At 51.8% G+C, this 26,153-nt stretch overlaps 2 protein-coding genes and 1 long non-coding RNA gene across 6 annotated transcripts; 2 read left to right on the forward strand and 1 right to left on the reverse strand.

Moving 5' to 3' along the window:
• Window positions 1–7,336: 7,336 nt before the first annotated feature.
• Window positions 7,337–15,338, forward strand: LOC147187351 (uncharacterized). The gene is made up of 3 exons (XR_015097696.1): window positions 7,337–7,648; window positions 9,584–9,700; window positions 14,300–15,338. It is a non-coding gene; the product is annotated as an uncharacterized LOC147187351 (long non-coding RNA).
• tcf21 (transcription factor 21) lies at window positions 8,779–11,720 on the reverse strand. 2 transcript variants are annotated; one of them, XM_086100775.1, is made up of 3 exons: window positions 10,986–11,513; window positions 10,074–10,159; window positions 8,779–9,979 (listed from the first exon to the last, which is right to left on the reverse strand). In XM_086100775.1, exons 1-3 carry the CDS (start codon window positions 11,421–11,423, stop codon window positions 9,907–9,909), a joined length of 597 nt encoding a protein of 198 aa, XP_085956901.1. In that variant the 5' UTR covers window positions 11,424–11,513; the 3' UTR covers window positions 8,779–9,906. The 2 variants fall into 2 exon arrangements, with proteins under 2 accessions (XP_085956901.1, XP_085956899.1); XM_086100773.1 differs by having other exon boundaries at window positions 9,930–10,159; window positions 10,986–11,720.
• A 631-nt stretch (window positions 15,339–15,969) lies between the features above and the next one.
• Window positions 15,970–26,116, forward strand: tbpl1 (TBP-like 1). Of its 3 annotated transcripts, XM_086100777.1 has the most exons (9): window positions 15,970–16,102; window positions 16,379–16,447; window positions 20,903–21,038; window positions 23,420–23,668; window positions 24,101–24,183; window positions 24,323–24,386; window positions 24,690–24,793; window positions 25,191–25,285; window positions 25,434–26,116. In XM_086100777.1, the coding sequence occupies exons 4-9, from the start codon at window positions 23,534–23,536 to the stop codon at window positions 25,514–25,516; spliced, it is 564 nt and encodes a 187-aa protein (XP_085956903.1). In that variant the 5' UTR covers window positions 15,970–16,102; window positions 16,379–16,447; window positions 20,903–21,038; window positions 23,420–23,533; the 3' UTR covers window positions 25,517–26,116. The 3 variants fall into 3 exon arrangements, with proteins under 3 accessions (XP_085956903.1, XP_085956902.1, XP_085956904.1); XM_086100776.1 differs by lacking the exons at window positions 15,970–16,102; window positions 16,379–16,447; window positions 20,903–21,038 and adding an exon at window positions 22,366–22,501; XM_086100778.1 differs by lacking the exons at window positions 15,970–16,102; window positions 16,379–16,447; window positions 20,903–21,038 and adding an exon at window positions 22,366–22,501 and having other exon boundaries at window positions 23,420–23,662.
• Window positions 26,117–26,153: the final 37 nt, after the last annotated feature.

Genomic DNA, 26,153 nt, shown 5'->3' on the forward strand with positions numbered 1-26,153 from the left:
CCCGGCCATTAGTCGCGCGGCCCGGCATGTGACACGGCAGCGTTTCAGACGTGATTTATACCTGATTATTACTAGCGCCCGCCGGGACCGCTCCCACCCGCCGACCCAAATTCAATCGGCCAAAGAGGGCTATTTCAGGCATTCCTGCATGGGGCTCCTACCGGGCTGACGTTGGGCACCACATCGGGTCCACCTCCGAACCAGTACAACGGCTCGAGTCCGAGACAAACCGAGCAAGATTTTTCCCGTTCGTTCCTTTCGTCCACACCGAAGCGACAAACGCGATCACGGAATCGTGAAACGACTTGCCCGCTGTCGACTCGGGACGCGGGGAAATTGCCGCGCCGCCTCGTCAACTTTGCCAGATCATTTTGTGCCCGTGCCGTTTGGACACAAAAGGCCGCACTGTAAAACAAACAAACAAACCTCCCTCATTATCTGAGCTGAGCGAGCTGCCGCGCGGAGGACCGAAGGGAAACATTTGACACCTGTTAAATTCCTCTAATGTCCTTCCGCCAAGTGACCGCTCCAGTTAGCCAGTAACTATTTTAGTGGACCTTTTGTGCGCAAAATAAGATAACATGCCGGAATGACGTCCGACGCGGCGACCGTCTCGGTAGAGGTACATCAGCTGCTCAGTAAGCGCAGTCGGAGGTCTCGAGACAAAGTGAGGCAGAATTTGGATGTCGGATTGGATCTCCTGGCACAGCGTACTGTTGTGGCAAAAAACACGGCGGCGGTGCCTTGAGATCCAAGTGACCCCACTCACGGACATAAGAGCAAGAATCAGTTTGCTTGAATCAGCCCCTCTTCCAGGGCTGCGCTTCCGTGTCGTACTCATGAGTTGCTCGCTCGAGGTTTTTGGCGAAGAAAGGGGGCGGGGCCGGCTCCAGCCACCGATTTCCGGGATGCTTGTGGAGGCAACGTTTTTTTACGGAGGGACATTCCGTTTAAGAACGTCTCTCCAGAGACTATTCTGAAAATGTGCTGATTGACTTTTCGTCATCTTATGGCAAAATTTGAAAAATCACCAAGGGCTGCGGGCTTGCGTAGGACTTGTCGTGACTCTGGACTTGGGTGTCGTGATTTGAGACCCACGTGTGCGACCCGCATCTTTGAAGCCATGAATCATTATGAGGCCATCCTAAGCTGGAGGAAGGCTTTCTCTCTCTCTCTCTCTCTCTTTTGTCGTCCAAGCCCACGCTGACACTGAAGCTGCGCGGCATTCCAGCCGGAATGCCTGCTATGTTGTTTCAGCTAATGAAAGAATAAGGCAAAACAAACAGAGAAGGGGAGAAAATTAAAAGAGAAGGAGGGAGGGAAGAAAACATGGCGAGGAGGAAATGGATGGAGACGGGCCCACAAGACCACCTCCGGCTCAATTCTTATTCGGCTCCTCTCCATTGCGACCGCTCGTTCAGGATTGTTTGTTTTTCTTGTCGACGCATCAAGCCTCTCTTTTTTTTGTTTGTTTGTTTGTTTCAATCACAAAAAAGGAGGAATGTAAAACATATTAGCGATTATCCTTTAACCGCGCTTGAAATAACAGCAATGAACTCTCTTGAATGCCTACTTGAATTTGCTCTTGTTTTTTTGGGGGGGGGGGGGGGTTCACTTTTCATTTGGAGGCTGAGTTTAAGCGTCCTGCGTCCTCGCCCGTCATTATCACGAAGGCGCCGTGTGGACACTCGGGTTTGTGTAAGGTTGCGGGCGCAGATTGAACGTGTCACTGCGGACCTCACAGGAGGAAGTACGCTCTGGGTGGATTGAATGCAGCTAGCGCGGCCCGCGCGCACGGCAAAATGGTCAAGTGCTTAGATGAAGTGCTGTCTGCTGTTCTCTCACTCTGCAATCCTCCTGGGAGTGGATCAATAGTCGCTCAGCATCAGGTTACCGTTAATGTCTTCATCTCTTTTAACCAGGCGCTGAATATGTGTGTGTGTGTGCGTGTGTATACCACAATTAAATGTCCCAGATGGCACAGACTCACAGCGCCCCCTAGGGAGACTCGTCGGAAGCACCGATTGAGTCATTTACGGCGGGAACGATGAATTGACTTGAGCAGGGCTGTGCCTTTTTCGATTGATTGCCTGGAGGGGCCCTCTTCCCCAACCATCCGGGATCATCCGCCCGCACCTGGGCTCCCAGGGGCCCCGGGCTCCGGGCTCCACGCTTGGAATTATGCCGTCGGATATTTACCACTGGAATCTTTACACGTCACGTCCAGCCGAATGAATGGTTGCACGTAAAGTGGATTGTATCCCGACAGAGATGCGGGCGGTTGTGACTGGGGGAGAGCGGTTGCGTCCTTGCAAGGTCTCGACGTTGCTCGGCAGTTTGGAGGTTCTTCTTTCAAAGTCTCCAGGATATCAAATCGGTTTGGCGGCGCCGGTTCGAGGCGCATCGGCCGATTCATTCCATTGTGGAAAAAGATGGGAGTACATTGAATTCCGAGTTTACTCAAGCGAGACCGTACAATCCCGGACGTCATGTTGGCACATCGAGCAATCGCAATACAACAGATGTCATCAAACAATGACAATCACACAATCGTGATTTGTACTTTTTGTTTTGTTCCTGAAGCTCAAAAGCTCAGGTGCCGCTCGCAGCACCGGGATTGAAAAAGGACTTTTTACACCTTGGTTCTGAAATTCAATTTCGGTTTCAATCCGGTTTCAAACGACAACAAAGGGGGGGGGGGGCAAAGACTTTGGCTGTTGTCCTCCTTTCAGTACTTGTCATCCCTCCATCCCAATCAATCTCTCCCTCCCGCCTCCCCCGTGCCTAATGCACTCTTTCATGTGCTCTCCCGTTACGCCGAGGTTGTCCCCCGTCTCCGTCACCCTCCTGTCTCATTGCTCTCTTTTGTAGCGTTTTGTAACATGACCCCCCACCCCCGCTCCCAATTTTCTCCCCCAGGGTGGTCCTTTTAGGGGCGACCTGGCGCTCGAGTGGTTAGCGCATTGACCTCGCAGCGCAGAGGTCGCGGGTTCGATCCCGGCTCCGGCCTTCCCGTGTGGAGTTTGCATGTTTTCCCCGTGCCTGCGTGGCTTTTCTCCGGGTCCTTTGGATTCCTCCCACATTGCAAAAATATGCACGGCAGGCTGATTGAACACTCCAAATTGTCCCGAGGTGAGAGTGTGAGCGCGGATGGTTGTTTGTCTGCGTGTGCCCTGCGATTGGCTGGCAACCGGTTCAGGGTAGGGTGTTGTCCCCCGCCGACTGCCCGATAACCGCTGGGATAGGCTCCGGCACACCCCCCCCCCCCCCCCTTGTGAGGATAAAGCAGATCGCAAAATGGATGGATGCCCCCCTTTTATTATTTGAATTGTTTTGCTTCTTCACTCTTTTGTGTGTGTGTGTTTTTTTTTCTGCTTGCAAAGAAGACTTCAACGACTGTTCCTCGCTCTAAAATCAACCTTTTTGGTGCGTAGCAGCCAGACAGCCGCCCCGACTTTCCGGATAACCCCCGGGGGACTTTGGATAACTTGTGTAACTCGGTCTCCGCTACCTGCCAACTGCTGTCTCACACACACACAAAGAGGCAAATTGAGCAAGTCTCCAGTCAAGCGTCTTTCACTGCAGGCTCCAAATTGAAGCCGATCACGAGGACGAGGATTAGGAGGAAGGAGGGAAGAATTGAGGGACAGCTAATGAATGTCCTTACATAGCGACGACAACAAAAAAGCCGCAGTGCTCAACGGGGTCATCGCCACACACACACACACACACACACACACACACACACACACACACACACACACACACACACACTCTGGTAAAAATAGACTGAAGCAAAATCGAGGCTCATTTGTCATCTCTATCAGTGTGGATGTGTTTTTTCTTGCTCATAGCCAAACTGGAGCTGAACTTAAATGTTCCGTCCAATGATAACAAATTCAAAGTCCCATTCTTCACGCACGCACGCATGCGCACAGTCAGCGGTGAGTCGGAGTGCACGGAGGGAATGCTGCGGTCACACCTGGGAATACTCTCCCGGCCAAGCCGACCGAGGTTTTTTTTTTTTTTCTCGCGCGTTTGCCGTTTCCTCTCTCGCCGAAAATGACATTGACTTGACTTTTCTTGGTCTCAGGATGGATACTTATTTTCGTCAGAGAATTTAGTTTTTGCACTCGACTAACACATACTGAGAGCGGAAGCACGTTGCGTCTATACGACCTGCCGTGCAATTCAAAAACAAGTCCAACCACCTCAGCCTGTGCCAAACGGTGTCCCGCGGGGATCAATATCCTTTTTTTTTTTTAAATCTCACCACGCGTTTGTATGTCACACGTGATCTGGCAATGCAAATTTCACTTCTGATTTGATTGGGATTAAAGCAGGTTAATGGCTTTCAGACCAGCTCTAATCCTTATTTAATGAAGGCCTCAGTGGGCTGGCAGGCCTGGACGGGAGCCCGTCATGACTCAAGTGGACATTTGGGCAAACACTCCACCGGAAGCGGAGTGTGTGTGTGTGTGTGTTTATAAGAGTAGTAAGCATACATGTATAAGCAGCAAAAACATCGATGTACAGGTATGTCAAGTTTTTAATGCGCTGATCTTATCAAGAGGCTCATTCTTGACTCTGTGTTTGTGTGCGTGTGCGCGTGCAGTCGTCGCCATGCTCACTTGGGCGCGCATGTTCTCACTCCCCATCGTCCCTATGTAACAGGAGCCGCCCCCACCCCCACCCCCCCTCGTCCACCCAGCCCTGTCAAAAATAAAAATCATTTGTCCGCTGCGTGCGTGTGTCCATTAAAAATGCATGGCGTTCAAGGGGGGGTCAGGGGGGGGGTGAGGGTCCGTGATCCTCAGGGGACGAAAGCTGACACTCGGCTCTCCGGAAGGGCATCGGTCGTACCAAGGTGGACAAATGGCTTCCAAATAGAAAAGTGGACAGAAAGGGGGATCAATATGTCCAATAACTAAAATGGCGATGTCCCTCGTCCACGGCCAGGTTGCACCCAAAAAAAAAAAACGGCCCACCATCCATAAATGAATCGTCACGCTCTACTTGATCAGATTGCTTCACGCCTCGCCATTAAAGACAATCATATATGAATATAGACGCAGTATGTTTTTGAAACGGTGTAATCGCTATCACACCGACACAGGAAAGGAGAGCCACAGTGGCCAATGCATTCTCATTGAAGCCGGCAGAAGAGCAAAACACTCCTGCAGAAGCTGCTGTTTGCCACAGCTCACACGCAGATCTTACACGCTACCCCACCAGGCCCCGCCTCGAAACAGGCGCACGCATGTCAACGTACACTCCGACAGGCACGTGTCTTTGCTTGAGCGCCTTCTTGGTCAAATGAGCGGCCCGCAGAACAAGTTTGGCTGGAAGACTCGTTCGTGGCCCGACGTGTGAAAAATGCTCACGCCGAGGACTGTCGTATTGAGTGTTGTCAAACGGGGGGGGGGGGGGGGGTGTCGTTTTTTCCCACTAATTTGTGTCGCCACGCTCCGTTTTCCGCTCTGGGCTGGTGCGGAAAGCACTTTTTTCCTTCTTTGCTTCACTCCATCTGCTTCCTATAAGCCTTTTGGAGGGCCGGCGGCCATTTATTCACACACAAGCCAGATCCCCTCCCCGGCCAAACAACCCAGTGCTTTTTCAATAGGGTGGTCAAATCTGGACCCAATTAAACAGGGGACCCCCGCTCCCCTCACCCTTTTTTAGATTTCCTTCACACCCATCTTGAGGAAGACTCAAGATTAGAGAAATAGTTTTCTTATTGCCGACGACTTATGCAGAATGCCACAGGATAATAATTGAATCCACGTGTGGACAGCATTTTTTGGGGGGGGGGGGGGGCGTGGACGACAGTGGTGGCCAGTCAAGAACAGGGTGTGTTCTTTTTGTGCCATGATATTCATTTGTTCTCAGCAGCCGAGCGTTTCTCTTGCTGTACTGTTTCCCTGAATGGACGCGAGTGTTTGTTCTGTTGTTGTCGTTTGTCCAGTCAGATTTCATTGTCCATGCGTTGCCGTGCCGGTCCGCCCAGCTACGATCTTTACAATCGGTGGCCGAGTATGTCGTTTTGGCATTGGCGCAGTTTCACGGACCAATCGCGGTTCAAATTGATCGATGCAGGGCCAGAGCGCTGGCCCTCGCCGATGTCGGACTTTCCCCGTCCTCTGATTGGTCGGTCAGAGCGGCGCTTGTTACTCGGACCGGAAAAACACACCATCTGTGCGTACACTTGACGCCAAGAAGGTATGGGCTTTCCGTTTCAGTTTAGCATCCGTGACTACCTTCCGTCCGTACCAGCATCTTAACAACGAGTGTCAAATATGGGCACACTTGCGTCCTATGTTTTAGGTTCCATGCTTTCTGTTCTTGTTTAAACACACACACACAGGGGCATTAGCTTCCTCACAGGACTCCACAGTGAGAGCTTGTGTTCTGCGCTCTTCTATACGCGCTGACCCGTCACGCTTTGGCTTCCGGCGAATGTCGTCGGGGAATGAATGGCCACTTGTTGGGACACCGGTATGGAATCCCGCTTGTCTGCGCCCGATCATTCTAAGTGGCGTTATTATGAAGGAAAGCGTCAGGAAATCAAGTCATCTGGTGTGGCGAGTGGGCTGCGGCGCCGAGGCGAGGGCAACTGGAAAAACAGACGGCAGGTGATTGTGATTCATGTCTTCCTAATTGTAATGGACTTCAATCCCGTAAAAACAACACGCGGTGTAATTGCCGTGCACACGCGGAGCCCCGCGCGGCGCCTAATTGTGCCCACCTGGTAAAACATCATTTAGCGCGGCGCCCCTTTCCGTCGACTGACACTGCTCTTACCACGTGCATCGTGTGTCGGGGGAGTGACCTCTTTTGCCCTTGGCCGGCGCTTTGATCCCCATCGTTGGATCGGACCGTCCCAAAAATCAGCCTCGGAAGCGGCTACGGACAAAACTTGCGCGGCGTCGAAGCTCTCAGCGGTTGGGCGGAGCAAGCGATATTTGTCCGCAAACATGACATGAACGCATGCGAGCGTACAATTGAATGGCACGCTCGGGCATGCGTTCTTCATCCCAAAACAAAACTGCTTATTGAGGGTGGCTGGATGACTTGCACGGGGTTGTGAAACTATTCCGTGTCCGCACGACTGCATTGTACCGCCCCCTAGTGGCCGAGTCTACTTGCACGGGGTTGTGAAACTACGACTGCATTGTACTGCCCCCTGGTGGCCAAGTCTCGGGCACCGTAACAATGAACAAGAAGAGCAATGACTTCATGACGATGCACAACCATACCTGGAGCTCGTATTTCAAGGCACTCGTGTCTTAGCAACGGGTCGCTTTCTCGAAGCGATCCGATTTCGAATTGGCCACAATGCACAAGCAGCCACCGTGAATGATGAGCCTGGAGCGACGGGCCCCTGATATCATCCTCTTCTCTTGTCTTCTAGCGGCACGTTTCGGTGCATGCTGCCATCCTGTGGTTGAAGGGGAAAACCTCCGCCGAGGCTTCAGAACGACCATCCAGCTCAACAAGGACCCGTTGGAAAACGTTTTTGAAGGATTTGTGGTTCCCCCCGGAACGTTCTGATCGGGTCCTTTTCAAGTGAAGCTTCATTGACCGAAGAGAAATAGCTACCCAGTGATGCGGAAGCAGTGTGACGAGCAACAAGCAAGCTCCTGTGGAGGTATGTGCAACGTGGATTTGTGTGTGCGTGTGTGTTTGGGCGTGGGTGGCACGCACCCTGCGACCGAACCCAAGACCTCTCCACTTGCTTGTTTGTTTTTAATGTATGTATCCATCCATTTTCAACACCGCTTAACCTGAGCAGGCTGGCGGGATCTGCCGGCGCCTATCCCAGCTGACTACGGGCGCACCCTGAACTGGTCGCAGGGCACACTTAATATCTGGAGTTGATTCAAATGGAGCACGGTTCTTTGCGGTGTCTGGCATTTTTCTCAAATTCTCACGGGAACAAGGAGTGCAACAAATGACAGCATCAGCTGCAACAAAATGTGTCTCGCTCCCTCCCTCTTGCCTTTTTTTCCCTTTTGGGCTGAGGTCCAACTAAACTATTAGCAAGTATGGGAGTCCCTCTTCCACTTCTCCCCTCCCTCGGGGGGCAGATGGCCAAGTTTACTTTCTCCCAGGTGGTCCCCGTTGGGATGTTGGGGGAGGGAGGGGGGGGGGGGTCCTGCCACCTCACCGCTGATGTATTAGGTGAGGGCCCTTGAAGTGACATCGGTGCGTTTCTTTTATTGTGGCGGTGCGCCGACTTGTAGAGGTGAGGTGTGATGAAACTTGATGGGGGGGCCCTTTCCTTGATATTCCGCTGAAGGTCCGCGGCGGGCTGCGTGAAGCGACCGGCAACAGTGGTGCCAATCACTCGCTGTAGAAATCTTAGCAAATGTCTGACGGTGTCGCCGGGGGGAAAAAAAACAACCTCACGAGTAAGTCACGCTCGCGTGCTGGATTGTTTTACTAGTGAGGGCAAAGGCCTTGGCCTACCAACTAGTACAGACACAAAAGAGTCTACTCGTACATGCACCTTGACCGTACGTGACTTTGAGAGCCGTTGGAGGAGTGATTTGCTCTTCTCGAGCTCCCATTGTGCTTCTTACGCCTCCGCAGGCGGTTGGCGACTGACGCAACCGCTGCCGCGCCGCCTTCTTTGACCAAATGCGAACATAAGAAGCGGGCGATCGCAGTCACAGACGTTGCAGTGAACCGTGGCGCCCGAGCGGGCAAAAGTGACATATGCGAAATCCGTTTTGAGGCGTTGCTGTACTCCAATTATGTATGGATGGGATGATCATGATCATAATAGTAATAATAATACATTTATTTTGAAAGCGCTTTTCATAGTACTCAAAGACACTTTACAAGAGTTTATGGGTAGAATCAGCCATTCTCTTTCATTCCGTTACATTCCAGGCGATTGAGATACTGTGACAAGATTGTGGGGAGGGTAATAAAACTTGAAAAGTGATCGAAATAACACCGTCAATTTGTAGTTGCGACTTCACCCATTTCCGTCTGTTGCGAAGGGGGGAGTCGTTCTGCTCTGCACTTTTCAATCGTGGATGTTCCCCCCCCCCCCCCCACTTTTTAACTTCATAGTGAACACGATCAACCCAAAGTAACTCCCGTCCTTCATTTTGAGGCCAACTTGTTGCAGGGAAACCTATTTGCCAAACGGCTGCATTTTCCGCTGGCCTGAAAACGGTTTGCAAGGATTACTTTGGGACACTTGCTTTTCTGTAAGTTTCAAAGCGTGTGTACTTGGCAACAAAATAGGGACGGTGAAAGGGATGCGATCGGAAAACGAGCTGAGAGAGAGAGAGAGAGAGAGAGGCCTTTTGTCAGAAGGCATAAATAACTGTCTGCGGGATGTAAACATCGCCGGTCACAACCCGGCAGAATGAAAACAAGCGCCGTGGGCAGGATTCATGCACATTCCCCCTTCCCCCTTCCCCCTTCCCCCTTCATCTCTCATTAAAGGAAAAAAAACGACTTCCCTTTTCGGCCTTTAACTCATGTTTTCAAACTAGCCAAGTATAAGCCTTTTTTTTTTTTTTTTTTTTTAAACACATTTCTTGTCTTAAACGTCATTCTTTTGCAGGCCAGCGTTCGCCGACGCAAAGGCAACCACATCCAGCATGCTCGTTTTGGCAACAAGACTGCCGCTTATCTGCTCCGGTTTGACTCTTCTCCCAAAAGGGATACACGGATAACAGAGGTGAGCACACACACACACACACACACACACACGAAAGGACAGCAGAGCGTCAAAAATGATACAAATAGATCACGTATATTTAGAGCATCTGACTTGAAGTTCGGCAGAATAGCTTTTACAAAGAGAAGGCCGTTTGTCTTTGGGCCAGCAAAGACAACAAAGGGTGACTTCAACAAACAAAAGCCGATGCATTTAAATAGTTGTTTTTACGGGAACGAAAGGAGGAGCGGGAGGAGGATGACGTCCCTCCCCCGCCAGCCGTTATTCCCACTCCAAAGTCTGCGGCGATGAGACGCGCGAGGGCTCGACTCGTCCCAAAGGCGACGAAAGAAAGTCAAAGAGGGCCGGGTCCAAAGTGGCGGTGTTGGGTCACGATGCGGTGGTGCCGCACAAGCGCGTGGAGCTCAGCATTTCCTTCAACTCGTTGTCGGGCTTGCCCGCGCCCATGAAGGGCCACGTCTGCGGAGGCAAAAGGCAAGATGAGCGCGCGAAGAACCGGAAAATCCACTTTGGCTTCAAATTCAAACCTTAGTCTCTGATTTCGTTCGGGTCGTTCAAATGCATCCGCCTCAAATTCATTGAAAAAGCGAGCGCGAGCTGTTGCGAATATTCTGCAACCGCGTTGTTCGGCGTGAGCGCGATGGTCTCTGCCCAGGCTTTTGGGGGACGAGAAGCAGGCTAAGAGTTGTCGGCTTCGATTGGAAAATATGTCACGTTGACCTATGACGCGTCACCAAAATGCAGTTCATGCGCGCTTGCATTTTTCACTTGGAATTAGGACACAAAATGCCCAATTCTGACCGAGGCGTGAAACGTCTTTTCTTTGTGCATTTGAACCTGTAGGCGCCTTGCGAGTAGAACTCGCTCCTGTTCGAAATGAATCCACTTGTGATATTTGCGACTTTTGTAGAAGGTAATGACTCCAAGTCAGGTTGAGCAACAGCGTGACCAATGAAACCATAAGAAGTCTTTGAGTCCCGACGTTAATGCAAGCAAGAAGGGATCATACTTTCAAGACGCTTGAGTACTCGCGCTATTCCAAAAATCAAAATGTACTGCAAGCAAACAATGCCAGTGATGGAAAGCGATAAATGACAAATACTCGCTATATTTCTGGGAGCCATGTACTTGACCCCGAGACTTATTTTTACTTCAAAAAAACGGTCCCTCCACGTTTAGCGCTTCTTTTTCATCGCGCATGTCGTCTCCTTTTGCCATATGCGCAAAAGCCGCGAGCGAGGAAGCCTTTTCCGGCCCGGAAAGGGACGCGGTGCGCCAGGCTCACCAGGTTGACGGGGTGGACGTATCCGCTCTCGTACTTGTCGTTGGCCAGCACCTGCCTGAGGTGCGCGATGTAACTGGACGCCAGGCGCAGAGTGTCCAGCTTGGACAGCTTGGTGTCGGCCGGCACCCACGGCAGGGACGTCTTGAGTCTCGAGAAGGCCTTGGACAGCACGCGCATGCGGGCCCTCTCCCGCGCGTTGGCCGCATTCCTCTGCACCTGTTTGCCCTCCCGCGGGGCTCCGCCCTCCTCCTCCCCGGCGGAGGCCTCGCGGGCGGCGGCCTTGCGCGACGCCGTCCTGCGCCGCTTGGCGGGCGTCGGGCGCTCGGCGGCCCGCCCCTCGCCGTTGGAGCTCTCTTCGGCGCTCTCCGCCGAGGCCAACCGCAGGATGCCGTCCAGCGGCAGCTCGTCGTCCGCCTCGCTCGGAGAGCCCGCGGACATGGCGCTGGTGCGGGCGGTGTGCGGAGGCCGGCTTCGGAACGTGGGCTCCCGGGGGCTGCCTGGGTGTGCTCATGAGTGGCGGAGAGCATCGCCCGCCCTCTTTGTTTTATCTCCGCCGGCAGCGAGGGCGGCGGCCCGCGCGGATGGGAGGAGACAAGGACGTGCACGGACCTCCCAGATGTTGCGCTTTTTATTGGACGCTCTCAAAAAAAGCGCCTGATATCTGGAACTCGGATCGGACCTCGCGGCGCAACCCTGCGGTCCCTCCGCCTGACGCGAGTGGACGATGACGTGAAATTCGTGGCACCGGCTGGGGATACTGTAGAAAAGTTCGAGATACTTGTGGAAAGTTGAGTCCAAGTAAAAGCCATGCGCTTTTACTGCCCATACTTGTTTTGATAAGCATGACAAAGCGCTTTCTCGGCATACGCAAGTCTTTCCCTCTGTCATGAACTTGCCCCGGCGCTCGTATCGAGGGACGACCGGTCCCTGGATTATCCCAGACTCTTATTTTGGAGCCTTTGGGTTTGCCATCGTCGGAGCTGCGGCGTTGACTGCGGATGGCTTTAAAATGCGGTGCCTGGCCTCTTGAGCGACGCGGGCGTCGAGCAATAAGAGTGTCGCGTCAACTGGCCCTCGGCCCAGTGGTGAGGTGAAAGGCCAAAACGGAAAAACCTACGCAAAGTAGCGCGGACAATAACCCAGCGTCCGCTGCGTTTTCCCTCTTCGACTTCCCACTTCCGATCCACGCAAGCCACCGAATGAGACTTTTGAGCGCAAGTTTCCCGATGCTCGGATGACGTGTACTTAGCACGCGGCCCCTTGCGCTCGCACGTTGCTCATGACTTGCAGCGCAGTGTGCCAGTTCGCAGGGTGGAGTGCGAGGACACGTAGTGGGGTGGGGGCGGGGAGGTTGTCCACATCTCAAATGGCAAACTGGCGCCTCGGCCCCCTCCGATGTAATGGATACGAGATGCCTCGCAATCCTCCGTTTGGCCTTCCCCGCGCAACCTGCAAAGGTGAAAATGGTGCCAATAGCGAGCGCAGGCGGACGGCGGGACACAAGAAGAGAAGAAGGCGAAGGCATCGCAACAGAGGAGGCCCCGTCCCCTCCTGGGTGGGCTTGCATTCAAACGGGAAAGTAATAAGAAAAGTCGGCGAGATTGATGATGTCCCTCCCAGCTGGGAGAAGGATGCAAATAGCTTGTGGAAAAGGAAAAAAAAAAAAAAAAGTCTTGCGCGTCCTCTGTTGTTTGCTGAAAAAACAACATCATTTTTACGACCGTTATTTACCCTCGTGAAATTGCTTCACTTCCTTGTCGTTGTTGTTCTTCGGCCAAATAAATTGGCTTGATAGCTCCGTGCAGAATCTGGGGGAAAATTCAGGCCCCGAAGCCACACGCAAATCGCTCCGGTTGTCAGACGTGCGCAGAGCCCACCAAAAAAAAAAAAAAGGACCCAAAGGCTGCCTGCCTGCCACCTTGGGTTGCAGCAGCCAGTTGCCAGTTTCGGGACAATTTGAGATCGTTGCGGGGGTCTTCCGCCAGTTTCATGGAAGAGCAATGTGAATTTTGGTGGGCTTGGTCTCTTCTGGGTAGACCGACAAAAAAGTCTCGGGAACCCGTGCTGCAACAGACCAAAGAGCTTTGCCGTTTTGCTTCGGCGGGGCCGTTTCCTTGACTCGGTCAAAGACTGAAGCTGGCCTCATGACTTGGCGCTTGCTTATGTTTCTCATCAGATTAGGGAAGCTAAGCTAGGCTAATCGCTGTTGCGCAGTGATCTGGACTCTTGGCGGTGACTTGAGATCATTGCCCAAAGTATTCCCTCCCTTTCCCCGTCGGCTGTGACGCAAGGCAACAGGTGGAAGTCGGGGCGTCGGCGGGGTTCGCTTGAAGAAAGACAATCGGGCTGGGGAGGGGGGACCTGGGCCCTCATGGAAGGACGCGCTGCTAATTAGCCAGTTGAGTGTCAAAGGTCACCGCGGTGGTCCGATGTCACCATTAAGGGACGGCTTCCAGATGGCGCGAACAGGCTCGTCTCATCTCATCTCATACGACAGTTGGGCCGTCACAACGCTCGCTTTTGAGTCATATCCAGCCGTGTTTCTTACTTGAGAGTTGTAGTCTTCATTTTGCTTTGTTGTCCTGAAACGGCGCATTTGCCAAATAGAGATGCAAAGAGGAGCCTCAATCACACCGCACGCTCGGCAATGTGGCCCAAAATGGCAAACCGATTTTCAATTGTGCACACCAATGAAAAGAAAAAAAAAAGTGGCGGTGTTGTCAGGAAATGTTGCAAATGAGTCCGCCGGTAGAAGCTCCAACAAAAAGCCCAAAATTGTTCTCTTTGCCACCGGGAAAAACATCTCGCATGGTTTTGTCACACAGAGAATAAAATCAGAAACCTCAAAGAGAACAGCGGGGGTGGGGCTGGGGGGAGAGTTGAATAAACCCAAAACGAAGCAGTTTGCCACGCAAGGAAAAACAACTGTAATCTGTGAGCGAAGCTGGGGGCGAGAAAAACATCATCCATCTTTGTCCTAGCACTCCGGCTCTCTGTCCATTATCACGACCCCTCCCCAAACTCCCAGCAACCCCCCAACGCACACACACGTCCAAGATACACACACACACACACACACTAGGTTGCTTCTCCCGCCGAGTCCGTCTTGAGGACCAAAAATCAAAGTCAACAACGCAAAATAAAAGAAGAAGAAGAAGAAGAAAAAAAGCGAGGTTGCCGAGAGTGCAAAGACCCGATGGGGAGTTTACGAGGACAGGATGCGGCAGACAATAAGAGAGAGTTATGAACGTGTTTATTGCATTGATGCTTGTATTTCCAAAAGACAAACGATTCCTTTTGATATTGTCTGACAGGAGCATCGAGCGAGGAGGTGACTTGTGAGTCCCGCTAACCAAGGCCAATATTCAGGACCTGATGCGGGTTAACGGCCTGGAAGTCTTCTTCCTTACAGTGAGAGGGAGTTGGAGGTTATTGTCTGGAATGTACGCACGCACACGCACGCGCGCACACACACACACGTTTATCTGCATAAGCATGTGATGGATGGATGTCGTGCAGAAAAGTTGGAAGTCCGAGTTTCGCAGGGCGTCACGAACGCACCGCGCTGTGTCGTCTGTTTTGCTTTGATCACAACATGATGTGCAATATTCGAGGGAGCCATTTTCCATCTCGGAAACGCCACGTGAGCAATATGCAGTATGGACGCCTACCTGAAGTCTGCTCGGTTCCCCCGCGTTGGCCGTTACTTTCATACGTGTACAACTATTTACAATGGCACCCTTGAACTGTCGTGGCTGTTTGAAAGGAACCGGCCAGCCGCGTAGCTCAAAGATCTTTGAGAAATAGTTTGGGGAAGATGACGCAACTTTTCATTTCTCCGAAAGTAGTCATTTTTGAGATGTCTTGGCTCCAAGTTTGGGAAAGCCCGCGTGTGCCGCCGGACTGGGGCGGGCGAGTTCCAGAGTCCTGGTCTCTGTCACCATCAGTCCGTCTCCGCTTTATAAACAAAGCGGAGGGACGCCGCTCACTTTTCTATCGCCCATTGAAGCCTTCGGGTGTGTTTACGTGTGTGAGCCTTCCGCGCTCCACTAAATCCTGAAACCCCCACGCCGCTCCCATCCGCGCCCGCGCCCCCGCAATCCCGCGTCCATCCTCCGTTCGGTCCGAGCCGGGAAGTCCAGCCGCAACACGCGGAGTCAAAACAGTTGAGCGCAAACAAACGTTTACAGCCGAGATGCAAACAGCTTCCGAGCACTTTATACACTGCAAGTGTGTCGGCCTCCAACAAAAATAAATCAAAAGCAAAAAACAAACAAACAAAAACGTTTACAAATGTACATGGTGATGTGGGCCATTGCGGGCAACACACACACACACACACACACACTTTAACATGTCCAATAATTAGATGTCAGGGAAATGAAGAAAGAAAACGCTTTTACGAAACGAGCAGCACGGTGCCACCAAACAACTGCCCCCCCCCCCGCCACCCCTTTTATGTCCTATTTTTAATCGTATTCTGCTTTTGTCACGTTTTTGTGTGTCTACTTGATGCCTTTGGTGAAGAAAAGCGATTCTGATGAATGAACTCGTATTATGATATTTGATTCCTTTGTTTACATTCTCGCATTCTAGCTAAAAAGTCTTCATGCGTAGCAAATCTTCGGTCCGCTGCGCGCCTCCTTTACCCACGCTTGCCGGTCTTTCTCAGCCTTTTTTTTTTTCTCTTGAATTATGATCTCACCGCATCGCCGTATCTTGTGGTTGAGTTCCCCAACGAGGCACCGATACAGCTCATGATCTCATTTGTTTGCGCTATCAGAGGTTCCGTAGGAGTCGTCCCCGAAGGAAGCCTTGTCCGCCTTCCCGGCCCAACAAACGGCAGGCTCATGCGCGATGCGTCTGGCGGGCGGTCTGCCGCCCATCAGCGGATAAAGCCGAAGCTCCAACGGCTGATAGGGCCGATGTGTTGACCGGCTCGGAGACGTTACCCACATGAGCCCCCCCCCCCCCCCCCCATTCCTCCTCGCAGGTCCCGCGGGGAGATGGGCCTCTGATGGAGAGCCGTCCTGGCTACCTTCCGCCGCTACCGCCTCTTTCTCCACCTTCGCCCACTCCTCCCCCAGGGAGGGGGAGAGAGCTTGATGTACAGGGAGGTAACTTGTACAAATATTTCACAATACTCGATGTGCGCTTAGGAGTTACAATACAAAAAGCTACTGGCCACTGGCCAGGATCTTTTTGTATAAACACGATATGAAAGTGGAGTTAATGTACCCCTCCTCCCCCACTTTGTTTTTCACATGGGATGCTTTTTTTTTTTTTTTTTTTTACAATTGGTGAAACGTCTTAACAAATGATCTTTGCCAAGCTCCGGTGGGCCTAAACGAGACCCTGATGTGACATCTCAGTTTAATCTGTGCTTTCACCAGAGTGTGGCTCAACGCTCCCATGAGACGCCCACCTAATGCTACCGGAGGCTCACCGGAGATGACGAAGAGGTGAGATGTGACTCATGATAAAAAGATGCCCCGGCGCACACACACACACACACACACACACTAATCTCAAGGGAGCCCCCACAATCCTCTGAACCCCGAGTCTCACAGGCAGGAAGCAGACAAGTGCTTGTCTGCGTGCGGGTGTTAGCTCATTAGCGTGTGCATGTGTTTGTTTGTACGTGTGAGTGCGACCTGAGCTGGAGTCCACTTAGTCGCGGAGGACAGATGCTAAAGCAATCCGGCCCTTATGGCCAAATTGCAAACAGATGTGCGCTATCCTCGGCGCTTGGTGCTAATTACCGCATCGGCTTTGAAATTGTGAAAATGTCACGTCAACCGATGCGCCACCGACAGGAGTTTGTTGCAGTTTGTGAACAGGCCTGCCAAATTGGAACGATGAAAGAAAATCTGCAAGTCTTATCAAGCGGGCGGGCACCTCCGCGGCCAACAACGCGGCTAGCTGTCACGTCTGACTATAGAAAGAGACAAAATGGCTCTTCCTTTTTGCACCTTCTCCGCTTGTCATGGAATGCCAACAACGGGGCGGCCGAAATCTGCCAGTTGCTCTCGCGCGCAGATTTCCGTCCGTTGCGCTTCGTCTTGAATGATAATTGGGGCTTCGCCGTAATACATCTCTGCAAAAGAAGAAGATGTCGGGCTCTTGCCCTCCCTCGCACCCGAGGGCGTGTTGGGCTCCGGGCGCATTTAGGAATCGCAGCTCAACTTGTGCTATTGAAGCCATTTTGAGCGGCGAAGGACACAAACAACTTCTAAAAGATGGAATTTGGGGGCAGGTCACAATCACGCTGCTTTTGCGATTGACTGATGACGCTCTTCTTCCTGCTTTTCACAACACCTTGTCTCTTTGGGGGGGGGGGGGGGGGGGTGATACGTATCACATCCATCAGCGAAATGGTGCTCCTTATCTATCTTTTCCACCTCGGATGCTAATTAAAGATAATAAACCGTGCGGATCATTTCTCCGCTGCGCCAAACGGGACGTCACCTCCGTCCGCTCGACCTCGCGCACACGCACGTCGTGGCCACCCCGCGGGCGATGCGCACACGCGCGGCTCTTGACGGGCGCCGGCCGCATATCGACCGTTACCTTCATCCAAATTGAGAGCACGAAGCGAGCAAACTCGAGGCTTAGTCACGTGGTTGTTGGAAATACTAAACCTGCGCTTGTTTCTTTTATTTTATTTTATTTTTTTTTCGATGTTTTGCGGTGGGGTGAGTTGTTTAGTTGACAGAAAGGTTTTGCTCAAGAGTCAAAACAAACAAACCATAAAAGGAACTGCAACTGGTATCTTGGAAAACCAAAAGTCAACGGACGTCTCGAGGCAGCATCCTGCCCTATCGGGTCTCCGGCTCACATTTTGACTCGCCGGTCGTGGCGTTCTTCCCCTTTCTGAACCCGTAACGGCAGTAGCGCCACCTGTTGCTCCGGCCGATTTCAATTTTCCACTTGGACCGAGGCCACCGGAGAGACGGCGGCTCGTTGAGTTGGCTTTTTATTGAGCGCCGAGATAAAAGCGCGAGCCGCGCTCTGTGTCCATTAGTGCTAAACCGTCGCAAGAGCTGAAATAGAATCAACTTTTTGGGCCGGGGGCCCACGGGGCCATCGCGTTGCTTTGTGTGCACGCGGACGGCTGGCGAGGACGCACATGAGCGCGCGAGTCATCCCGTGCGCTCGGCGTGGCTCTGTATTTACACTCGGGCGTAACTCGGCGTGCAGGTAATGGCTGACGGGACAGTCGTAAAAAGAAGCGCCGGCGCATTTGTTTGGATGGACTAACAACCTTCCTCGGCCTCCCCTCCTCCGCGATCCCGGCGCTAGCCGCCGGTCCGCGCGCGCCGTACGGGTCAAAACGGCGGGACGGCGATTGCGATGCCGTTGCTCGCGCTTTGCCGTGTCCGCTCTCCTGACAGAATTTGTCGCATCCGTTTCCTTGCTCAAAATGAGCCTCGGTCTGCAAAACGCGGACGACGAAGCGTCCTAAGGAGGCGGCGAAAACAAGTCTCGGGACAAGGAAAACGCCATCCGTCATCACAAGTACTTCCTTTGCGGAGGCTTGGAACGGGTGCGAGACAGATAGGCGCTTGCGTGTGAGCACTTGAGAGGAAAGCCTCCAGGTCGTCGTCTTCCCGCAACGCCACGCACGACCTTGAAATAAGAGCATGAGCGCGAGCGCGTCCAAAAGACATTTCAAACGTGTGAATTGATGACAAAGTAGCCACCTTAGCCACCTGGCCTTTGCATTTGTGTTGTGTTCAAAAACAACAACGACATAAAAGAACAAATCTGGGCCCGAATGTCCAATAGCTGTCGTTCAATTCTGCAGTCTTACCCTCCAAGACGCGAGTCGTGATGCAGATTGACGTACGAGAGATCCGCCGGCGTGGCGCTTCCACGTGATGACAATGACATCGACCCGTCAGAACGTTGGCGACTCCGCGTGCGTCGGCCTGTAAAGTGCAGCGCCGTAAGAATGGGAGCTCGCTGCTGCGTATCTCCACGCAGGCCCCGGGACGTGCGCGATACATCTGACTGACGCGCTTTTATTGGCGCGCCGTTTAATGGCTTCCGGCTTTGCGGTTAGCCGGAAGAAGAAGCTTGAGAACGTTTTTTTTTCTCTCTCTCTCTCTCGTCGTCGTCGTCTTATCTTTTCTTTTGAGGCTGAGCGAATGCCACGAGTTTGGCATTTGCCGGTGGATTTCGTTCGCGCTGCCCCCCCCCCCCCACCCCCACCCCCCTTTCCTCCCAAAAGGACCCCCGCCTCCCACGCATCCCTCTTAGCGGATGGCTAAGACGTGGTTAGCGATGAGCAAATGTTTTCACGATGAAGCCGTTTTCCGAGAATCTTTTCTCCCAAACGCCCGTGGCCTTTGGATGACTCCCCGAGGAGACCATTAATTTAAAGATCAGTGTGTGTGTGTGTGTGTGTGTGTGTGTGTGTGTGTGTGTGCACGTGTGTGTGCGTGCGTGAGTGTATGTGTGCATGTGTGTGTGTGTTAAAAGCACAAATCTCCCATGCAAGCAACACACATGCATGTACACTGACATGTCGTCACGCACACGCATACACACACTCTTCCGACCATCGTTCTGCACCTTCGGTCCTACCCCCCCCCCCCCCCCCAAACACTTGGACCACCCCCCAAAACATCCTTCCTTTTATTTCATCACCTCCCACCCCCACCCCCCTTTCCTCCAAGTTCTCACACACACACACACACACACACGTACTCGCACTACTGGGTTGGGAATCTTAATGTCGTTTTGGGCAAATCCGGGCTTCCAAGTCGTGGGGAAAACGGTCCTTGAATCAGTCATTCACTTATTACATTAAGCGATATTTTACAAACTAAAAAATATATATTGTCAAGACGATTTGAAAGTATGTTATTTGAAAATAGAGTAGTCTATTCATTTCTTCTTCTTCTGCTTATAGTTCATCCTTATGTTTTACCTTCAACATTCATAATGTTTCAGCGACAGTTTTTTTTTTTTCCCATGTTCTCATATTGTGTGTATCGCAGTACGGCTTGGAGGCCGGAGCTTTTTATTTTCTTGGAACAAAATGAATTGAATTGGAATGTGTTTGATTTATTTTGCTTTCGGTTTTTAGTATTTGTATTTTGAACGAAAAAAGTCAAGATTTCTTTTGGATTATTGATTGCTCATTGTGCTTTTGTATTTATTTTTAGTGGTTATTTTTGTATTCGTGTCCATTTGTTGGGGGGGTGGGGCGAGATCCTTCTGCACGTGTTGCTGAGGGAAGATGACCCTAAAACAAATAATAGAAAGAAAAAACTTAAAATTAAAAAAAAAAAGCATGTTAAAATCTCTCTTCTACCGCCCCCCAGCGACAAGCCCATTCTCGGGCATCGCTTTTTTAAAAGATCAAGTGGCCAACTGCTTTTTGACACAAATTTGCGTCCATTGAGGTGAGAAATAAAACTGTCGCTGATAAATTGTGCGGTGATGTTGTTTGAAGGGCGTGGCGGAAAAAGACTCGGCGGATGACTCAACTTGAAATAAACGATGGCCGAGATTTCCTGAAATCAACGTCATTCCTGTGATGGATGTTGAGCAGGTGGCCTTGGAATACAATCGCCGTCATGCAACTCGCTAATAAGAAAAATCCCGCCAAAAACCAGCACGCCAGCACGCGCTCGCGATGGGCCGTTACTCAATCGCAATCGTTATTCGGTGCGCTTTGGAGCCAAGCCACGGATTGCTCATGTGTCAACGTTATCGCTCGCGACGCTAGTCTAAACATGGCTACGCACTCCTCGACGTTTGCGCAGGTGTGTTAATGTTAGCGCCGTAAATCTGCCGCCATGGCGTGTGCACCATTTGTCCCCCCGCGCGTCCACTCCTCGATTATGGAAGGACGACGCGTTGGATGGTTTTTCTTCACAGGCTCTTGTTGTGTCCGTTCCGATCAGCTTGGCCTCTTCACAAACGGCTCGGCTTGCGGCCGTGGCGGTGACGTACCCGAGATGGCGGCAAGTCGCAGAGTCTTCGCTGGATGCGGCGCTCCTGCGCAAAGTACGGCAGCCTGCAAAGCGGAGCCCGGCGCAGGTGAATATGAAAGTCGGCACAAAAAGTTGCCATTTGAATGGTGTGCGCGCGGTGTGGTCTGGTGGTCCCGCGAAGAATGGCCGTGATGTAAACAGGCCCGCTCGTTCCCACGTCTCTGTTTACACTTGGCAGAATCCAGAGCTGCACCGGCACGCCGCTGGATTGACTCACACGCCGTTCGTCTATGTCGCGCGGTCTTTACGATGTGACAGCCAACCTCGGCGCGCGAGGTTCACCGCCGCTCCGGGGATCGGTTCTCGTCCCAACTCTCGATCGGTGAAAGGCCGCACTCGAGAGAGACCGCGGCCCGTCAATGAGCCCGCGTCTCCTTGATGGACCTTTTGTTTATTCTCGCTCGTATCCGCAAGCGATGCTGCGCAAGTGCTCGCATCTGCGTGTTTACTTTCTGTGCGCTATGACCTCATGAAGAAATTTGTGTCGTCCGTAAACCTTCACAATAAACATCTCGGGACATGTCAAGGGCGTTCTCGCGCAGATTGCATGTGACTTATAAAGATAGATTTCTCTTTGAGACACTCATTCATGAGGCCCGATTCTCTCATTGAGAACACAAACATTCCCACTGGCTTGTAAACAGTTTCCCCGCTCCCCTCTTTGGGTTTGTAGCCACTCCAGAACTTTTTCAGAGCAGATGTTCCCCCCTTTTGGAGACGGCGTTAAATTGCCACATTTTAAACGTCAGGCGCAGAGTAAACACGTTAAGGGAACGCGCCACCACGTCGTCTGCCAACGGCGTCTACGCGAGCTGAGCTCAGTGGAACATTGGCGTTTGAGAAACGTTTGTCAACACAATAACTCACTCGCACTCTATTTTATTCGGAGGAACGGTCAACCACTTTCTGAAAAAAAGAGATATTACCTATACAGTACTCCAAAAAAAAAAATTGTTCATATGCTCGCCCTATAGCGGTTGTAGATTTTGTTGCTAGCGTGCCTCTCCTTTTATTTTTAATCAAATCATTTTTGCATCCTATCCTGTTATACATAATGCGTTGCGTTTGACGTTAATTGCTTGTTTGCATAAATGTTTTCAATTGCAAAGACCCAAACCGGTCTTCATTTGATGCATCTGACACCAACGCGTATTGTTTGTTCCTTAAATTAAATGTAAATAGTCCTTCATGGCTTCCAGCCATTTCTTGCATTTGTTCGTGGCTCTCGTGAACTGTACTGTAATGTGTTACGTCATTGGACGACGTCATTCGCAAGTTGCAAGTTGCTCGTCTCAAAGGAGAACGTTCAACGCTATTGTTCTGAAGGCCGAAGCCGGAAACCGCGTTGATGACTTTTATTTTGTAAACTTCACCCGGAAGTTGTTTGACGAGGTGGCGCAGTCATTCGTATTTTCTTTCCGCAACCTGCGAGAAGGGAGTGAACGATCCGGTTGACGGGAACCGTCCAAGTCCGAGGGCTCCCCGCTCCCGTGTTGAGAGGCGGACGAGGTATCGAAAACAGTTCAAAGGCAGCACGAAAACAAAACGTTCCTCACGCAATGGAAACTCCTCAGCGACATCTGAAGGCGGCTAGTCTGCTAGCTCCAGATGCTAACGACTCTTCATTCATAGTTCATATCGCGCCGGTGGTTTTATTTTGAAGTCAGGTTACGATCTTTGGTGTTACAAGTGTTGAGCGGCGGCTAGTTACACCGGATAACGCTCACTAAATCATAACCCTAACCCGCTCACCCCTTCCGCAACCGAACTTAGCCTAGCCTAGCCGAGCCTTCCAGCTAACCGATACATCAAGCCCGAGGTTGACGTCATTTCGGGCGTAAATGTGCGCAATTTCGTCCCGACTCGACTATTGCGTTTATCCATCAAAGCCTCTGCCCTGATTATTGGGACGGGAGGGTCGCGAGGGCAGCCCCCGAGTGTTCCCACAAAGCACAAGAGCCAAGTGTAACACAGTCTTTGTGTTTGGGAGCTGATGAGACGAAACGCTGCGGCAAGATGGACCTGTGATGTGCACGCTCGCCGCTTTAATTCGCTTCGCGTTGAGCTTTTGTAGTAAAGGGACGACGCGCGCGCGTTGTGCAGCCGGGCCCGCGAGTGACTCGACATCAGGCGGGTGGGGGGAAGCCGGATACTTAAATTAAAGAAGACAAAATAGAAAACATCTTCATGTCTCGGTAAGTTGCTTGATTGTGATGCAGCTTAGATGGTAGGTAGGTTGGTGGCTATGTTGGGCAGATCTCCAAAGTTTTTGGGAAGAAGGAAGGAAGATGGTCACATCGGTCAGCTGCGAGGGAACCTTGATTGTTTGGTCAATGATTTCATATTTAATCCCTCAGTGAAGTTATCAAGGGGTGAAGTTATCAAGGCTACATAATGATCCTAAACAGTAGCTTTGTTTTCCCTCAGGCTTGAACCTGCACCGCAGGCGCTTATCGTCATGCCGATGGTGGACGAGTGAGGAGTGAGCCCCTTGTGGTCCTCTCCGTGCAACACACGCACACACAAACGCACACTTCCTTCATGGATTCCAACAACGATGACACTCTGGATATCATCGTCACCAATGTGGTGGCGACATTCAGGACCAGGTGCCACCTCAACCTGCGCACTATCGCCCTGGAGGGAACCAACGTCATCTACAAGCCGGAGGTGGGGGTAAGGATGTTTGGGATTCGAGTGCTCCAAATGACATGCGTGCAAAGTGTCCTCTTTTGCTTTATGACTGTCACGCGACTTAAGATAGGTACATGCTTTTGTTTGATTGCCTGCAAATTTCTGTCGTGCTGTAGAAATGTAACTGCCGCAAAATAGAGGACCTCCGTCGATGTTGGTGGTGCTCCACAAGAGTCGATGCTAGGTCCGCAGATTTTTTTTTTTTTTTTTTTGCTATATGCTCCACAGCAACATGCTCACCTCAAATGTGCTCCAAATGATCACGTAAAGTATTCATTGCGGTGTCGCCAAAAGTTGCTACTTGGGTCTAAACGGCATGCTTGGGCAACAAAAGCATGACCTGTTTGGTAAAGGTATGCCATAGAGTTTCAAGTAAATAAAATCCCAAACTGTGTGTTTGCGTGCATGTTTCAGAAAGTCCTCATGAAGCTCCGTAAGCCCAAGATCACCGCTTCCATCTGGTCCTCTGGGAAAATTATCTGCACCGGAGCAACAAGGTAGACATGACTGGTCACATAAGCATCACGTGGAAGCTGAAGTTGCTTTGACCGGCATGAAAAGAAATGCGCATTGAGTGCGCTAGCAGGCATTTTGTGGATCAGCTGTAATCCCCTCCCGCTCCGTTCTGTCTTTCAGCGAGGAAGAGGCGAAGCAGGGTGCTCGCCGGTTGGCACGATGCCTGCAAAAAATCGGCTTCAAGGTGGGAATCGTCACTTTTGCCACTCACTATCGGCATTCGTCCTTATCATGTTCGCCTTTGACAAAAGAAAAAAAGCCTTTCCTCAATTACTGTCATTGCACTTTAAGAAATGAAAACAAGTCGATGTCGTGAGGGGACTGATTTGGGGAATTGAAACTCATGTAAAGACTTTTTTTGATGTCTTGTCAACATTCCGGCACGCAGAAAAATGTTTCGGAGACGAGCGGGACTGCGCAGGGGTGTAGGGGGATGGGTGTGATGCATTGGCGGGCGATATTTGAGGTTGCAACGTGTTGTGTTCAGGTGAGGTTCTCGGCCTTCAAGGTGGTGAACGTGCTGGCTGTGTGCTCCATGCCCTTTGCCATCCACCTGGTGGACTTCACCAAGAAGAACCGGCCCATTGCCAGGTGAGTGGGGCACCGCGTTCGTCGCTTCTGGAAATGAATGGACTTAGTCTGACCTCTAGTGGCCAGATGGCGAAGAGGACATTGGGAGCCATCGTCCTGCGGGGGTGGCCAACCAAGTCAGAGACCAAGAGACAATTTTTTGGACTGTGTTACTGCAAAGGGCCACATCATACACATGGGCGCGCATAAACATAACCCCCCCCCCCCCCCCTTCCTCAAACACATGCACACGCACACACACGCAGACCTCTGCTCAGCCGGGTTTATTGGAAATGTCACACACCACTGTGATAGCGACAGAAATTGACTGCCCCAGTCATTTTCAACCAACGGCTGTCTCCGGGCGGCATGGAAACGCAACTCCTGACTCGATGTGCTTGTTGTTGTTTGACGTCAGTTACGAGCCCGAGCTCCATCCCGCCGCCACCTACAGGATCAAAACCATCAAGGCCACCATCCAGGTGTTCTCCACGGGCAGCCTCACAGTCACAGGTACCGAGAAGCTCACGGCTCAAGGTCACATTGCATCGGTAATCCCGATCCCCGGAGGAATGGCGGCGTGGGAGCCGACGTTCCCACGCCGCCGCCCGGGCTCTTGATTTGTTGCTTGTTCCTCACCGCGACGCTCTGACCCCGCCAGGACCAAACGTGCAGAACGTGGCCACGGCGGTGGAGCAGGTGTACCCGCTCCTCTTTGAGTGCAAGAAGCCGCTCTGCAAGTGAGAAGCGCTTCCGGTTTGGCCAAGGTTGCGGCGGTCCTCTCGACGGACGGCGCCTTTTGCGACCGCCGCTGGTGGACTCGCAGTCGTTTCAGAAGTGCCGCCCCGCCATCCCGCGCAATCAACCAGGAAGTCGACCGTTTTCTCCGTCCACGGCAAACGACAAAACCTCTCTTCATCTCTTAACGGTCAGCTATTCACTCGACGGCGGCGGCGGCGTACACTCAACGCTTGTACATTTGGACACATTCGCTGTAAAGTGTAAATATTTTGTATTATTGTTATTCGAGGATCGACTTTGTGCAGGATAGATAACCTTTGAGTATACGTCTTGGTGCGGCTTGAGAAGATTTCAACAGCTACAAACTTGAAACGTAAGCCCCGTTACGCTCGACGTGGCGCTGACGCGACGGGTGAGGCGGCTTTTGAATATCCAACCCACTCGCTACTCTTAACTGCGGTCGACGACATCCAATCCATTTAAAAACGGCTCGGAGTCCTTCGAGGGCGACGCTCTCGCCGCGGCTCTGCCATGTTTTACCGCCACTTAAAAGATGTGTGACTCTTGTGTATTTTATATCAAAATAAAGATGTCATCAATCGAGCGGCCGTCTGTCTTTGAGAATGCCGGAATGGAAACA

The sequence above is a fragment of the Hippocampus guttulatus genome, chromosome 20 (assembly GCF_054856545.1).
Source record: "Hippocampus guttulatus isolate MCC_2025c chromosome 20, RoL_Hgut_1.0, whole genome shotgun sequence".
NCBI classification, from domain to species: Eukaryota; Metazoa; Chordata; class Actinopteri; order Syngnathiformes; family Syngnathidae; genus Hippocampus; species Hippocampus guttulatus.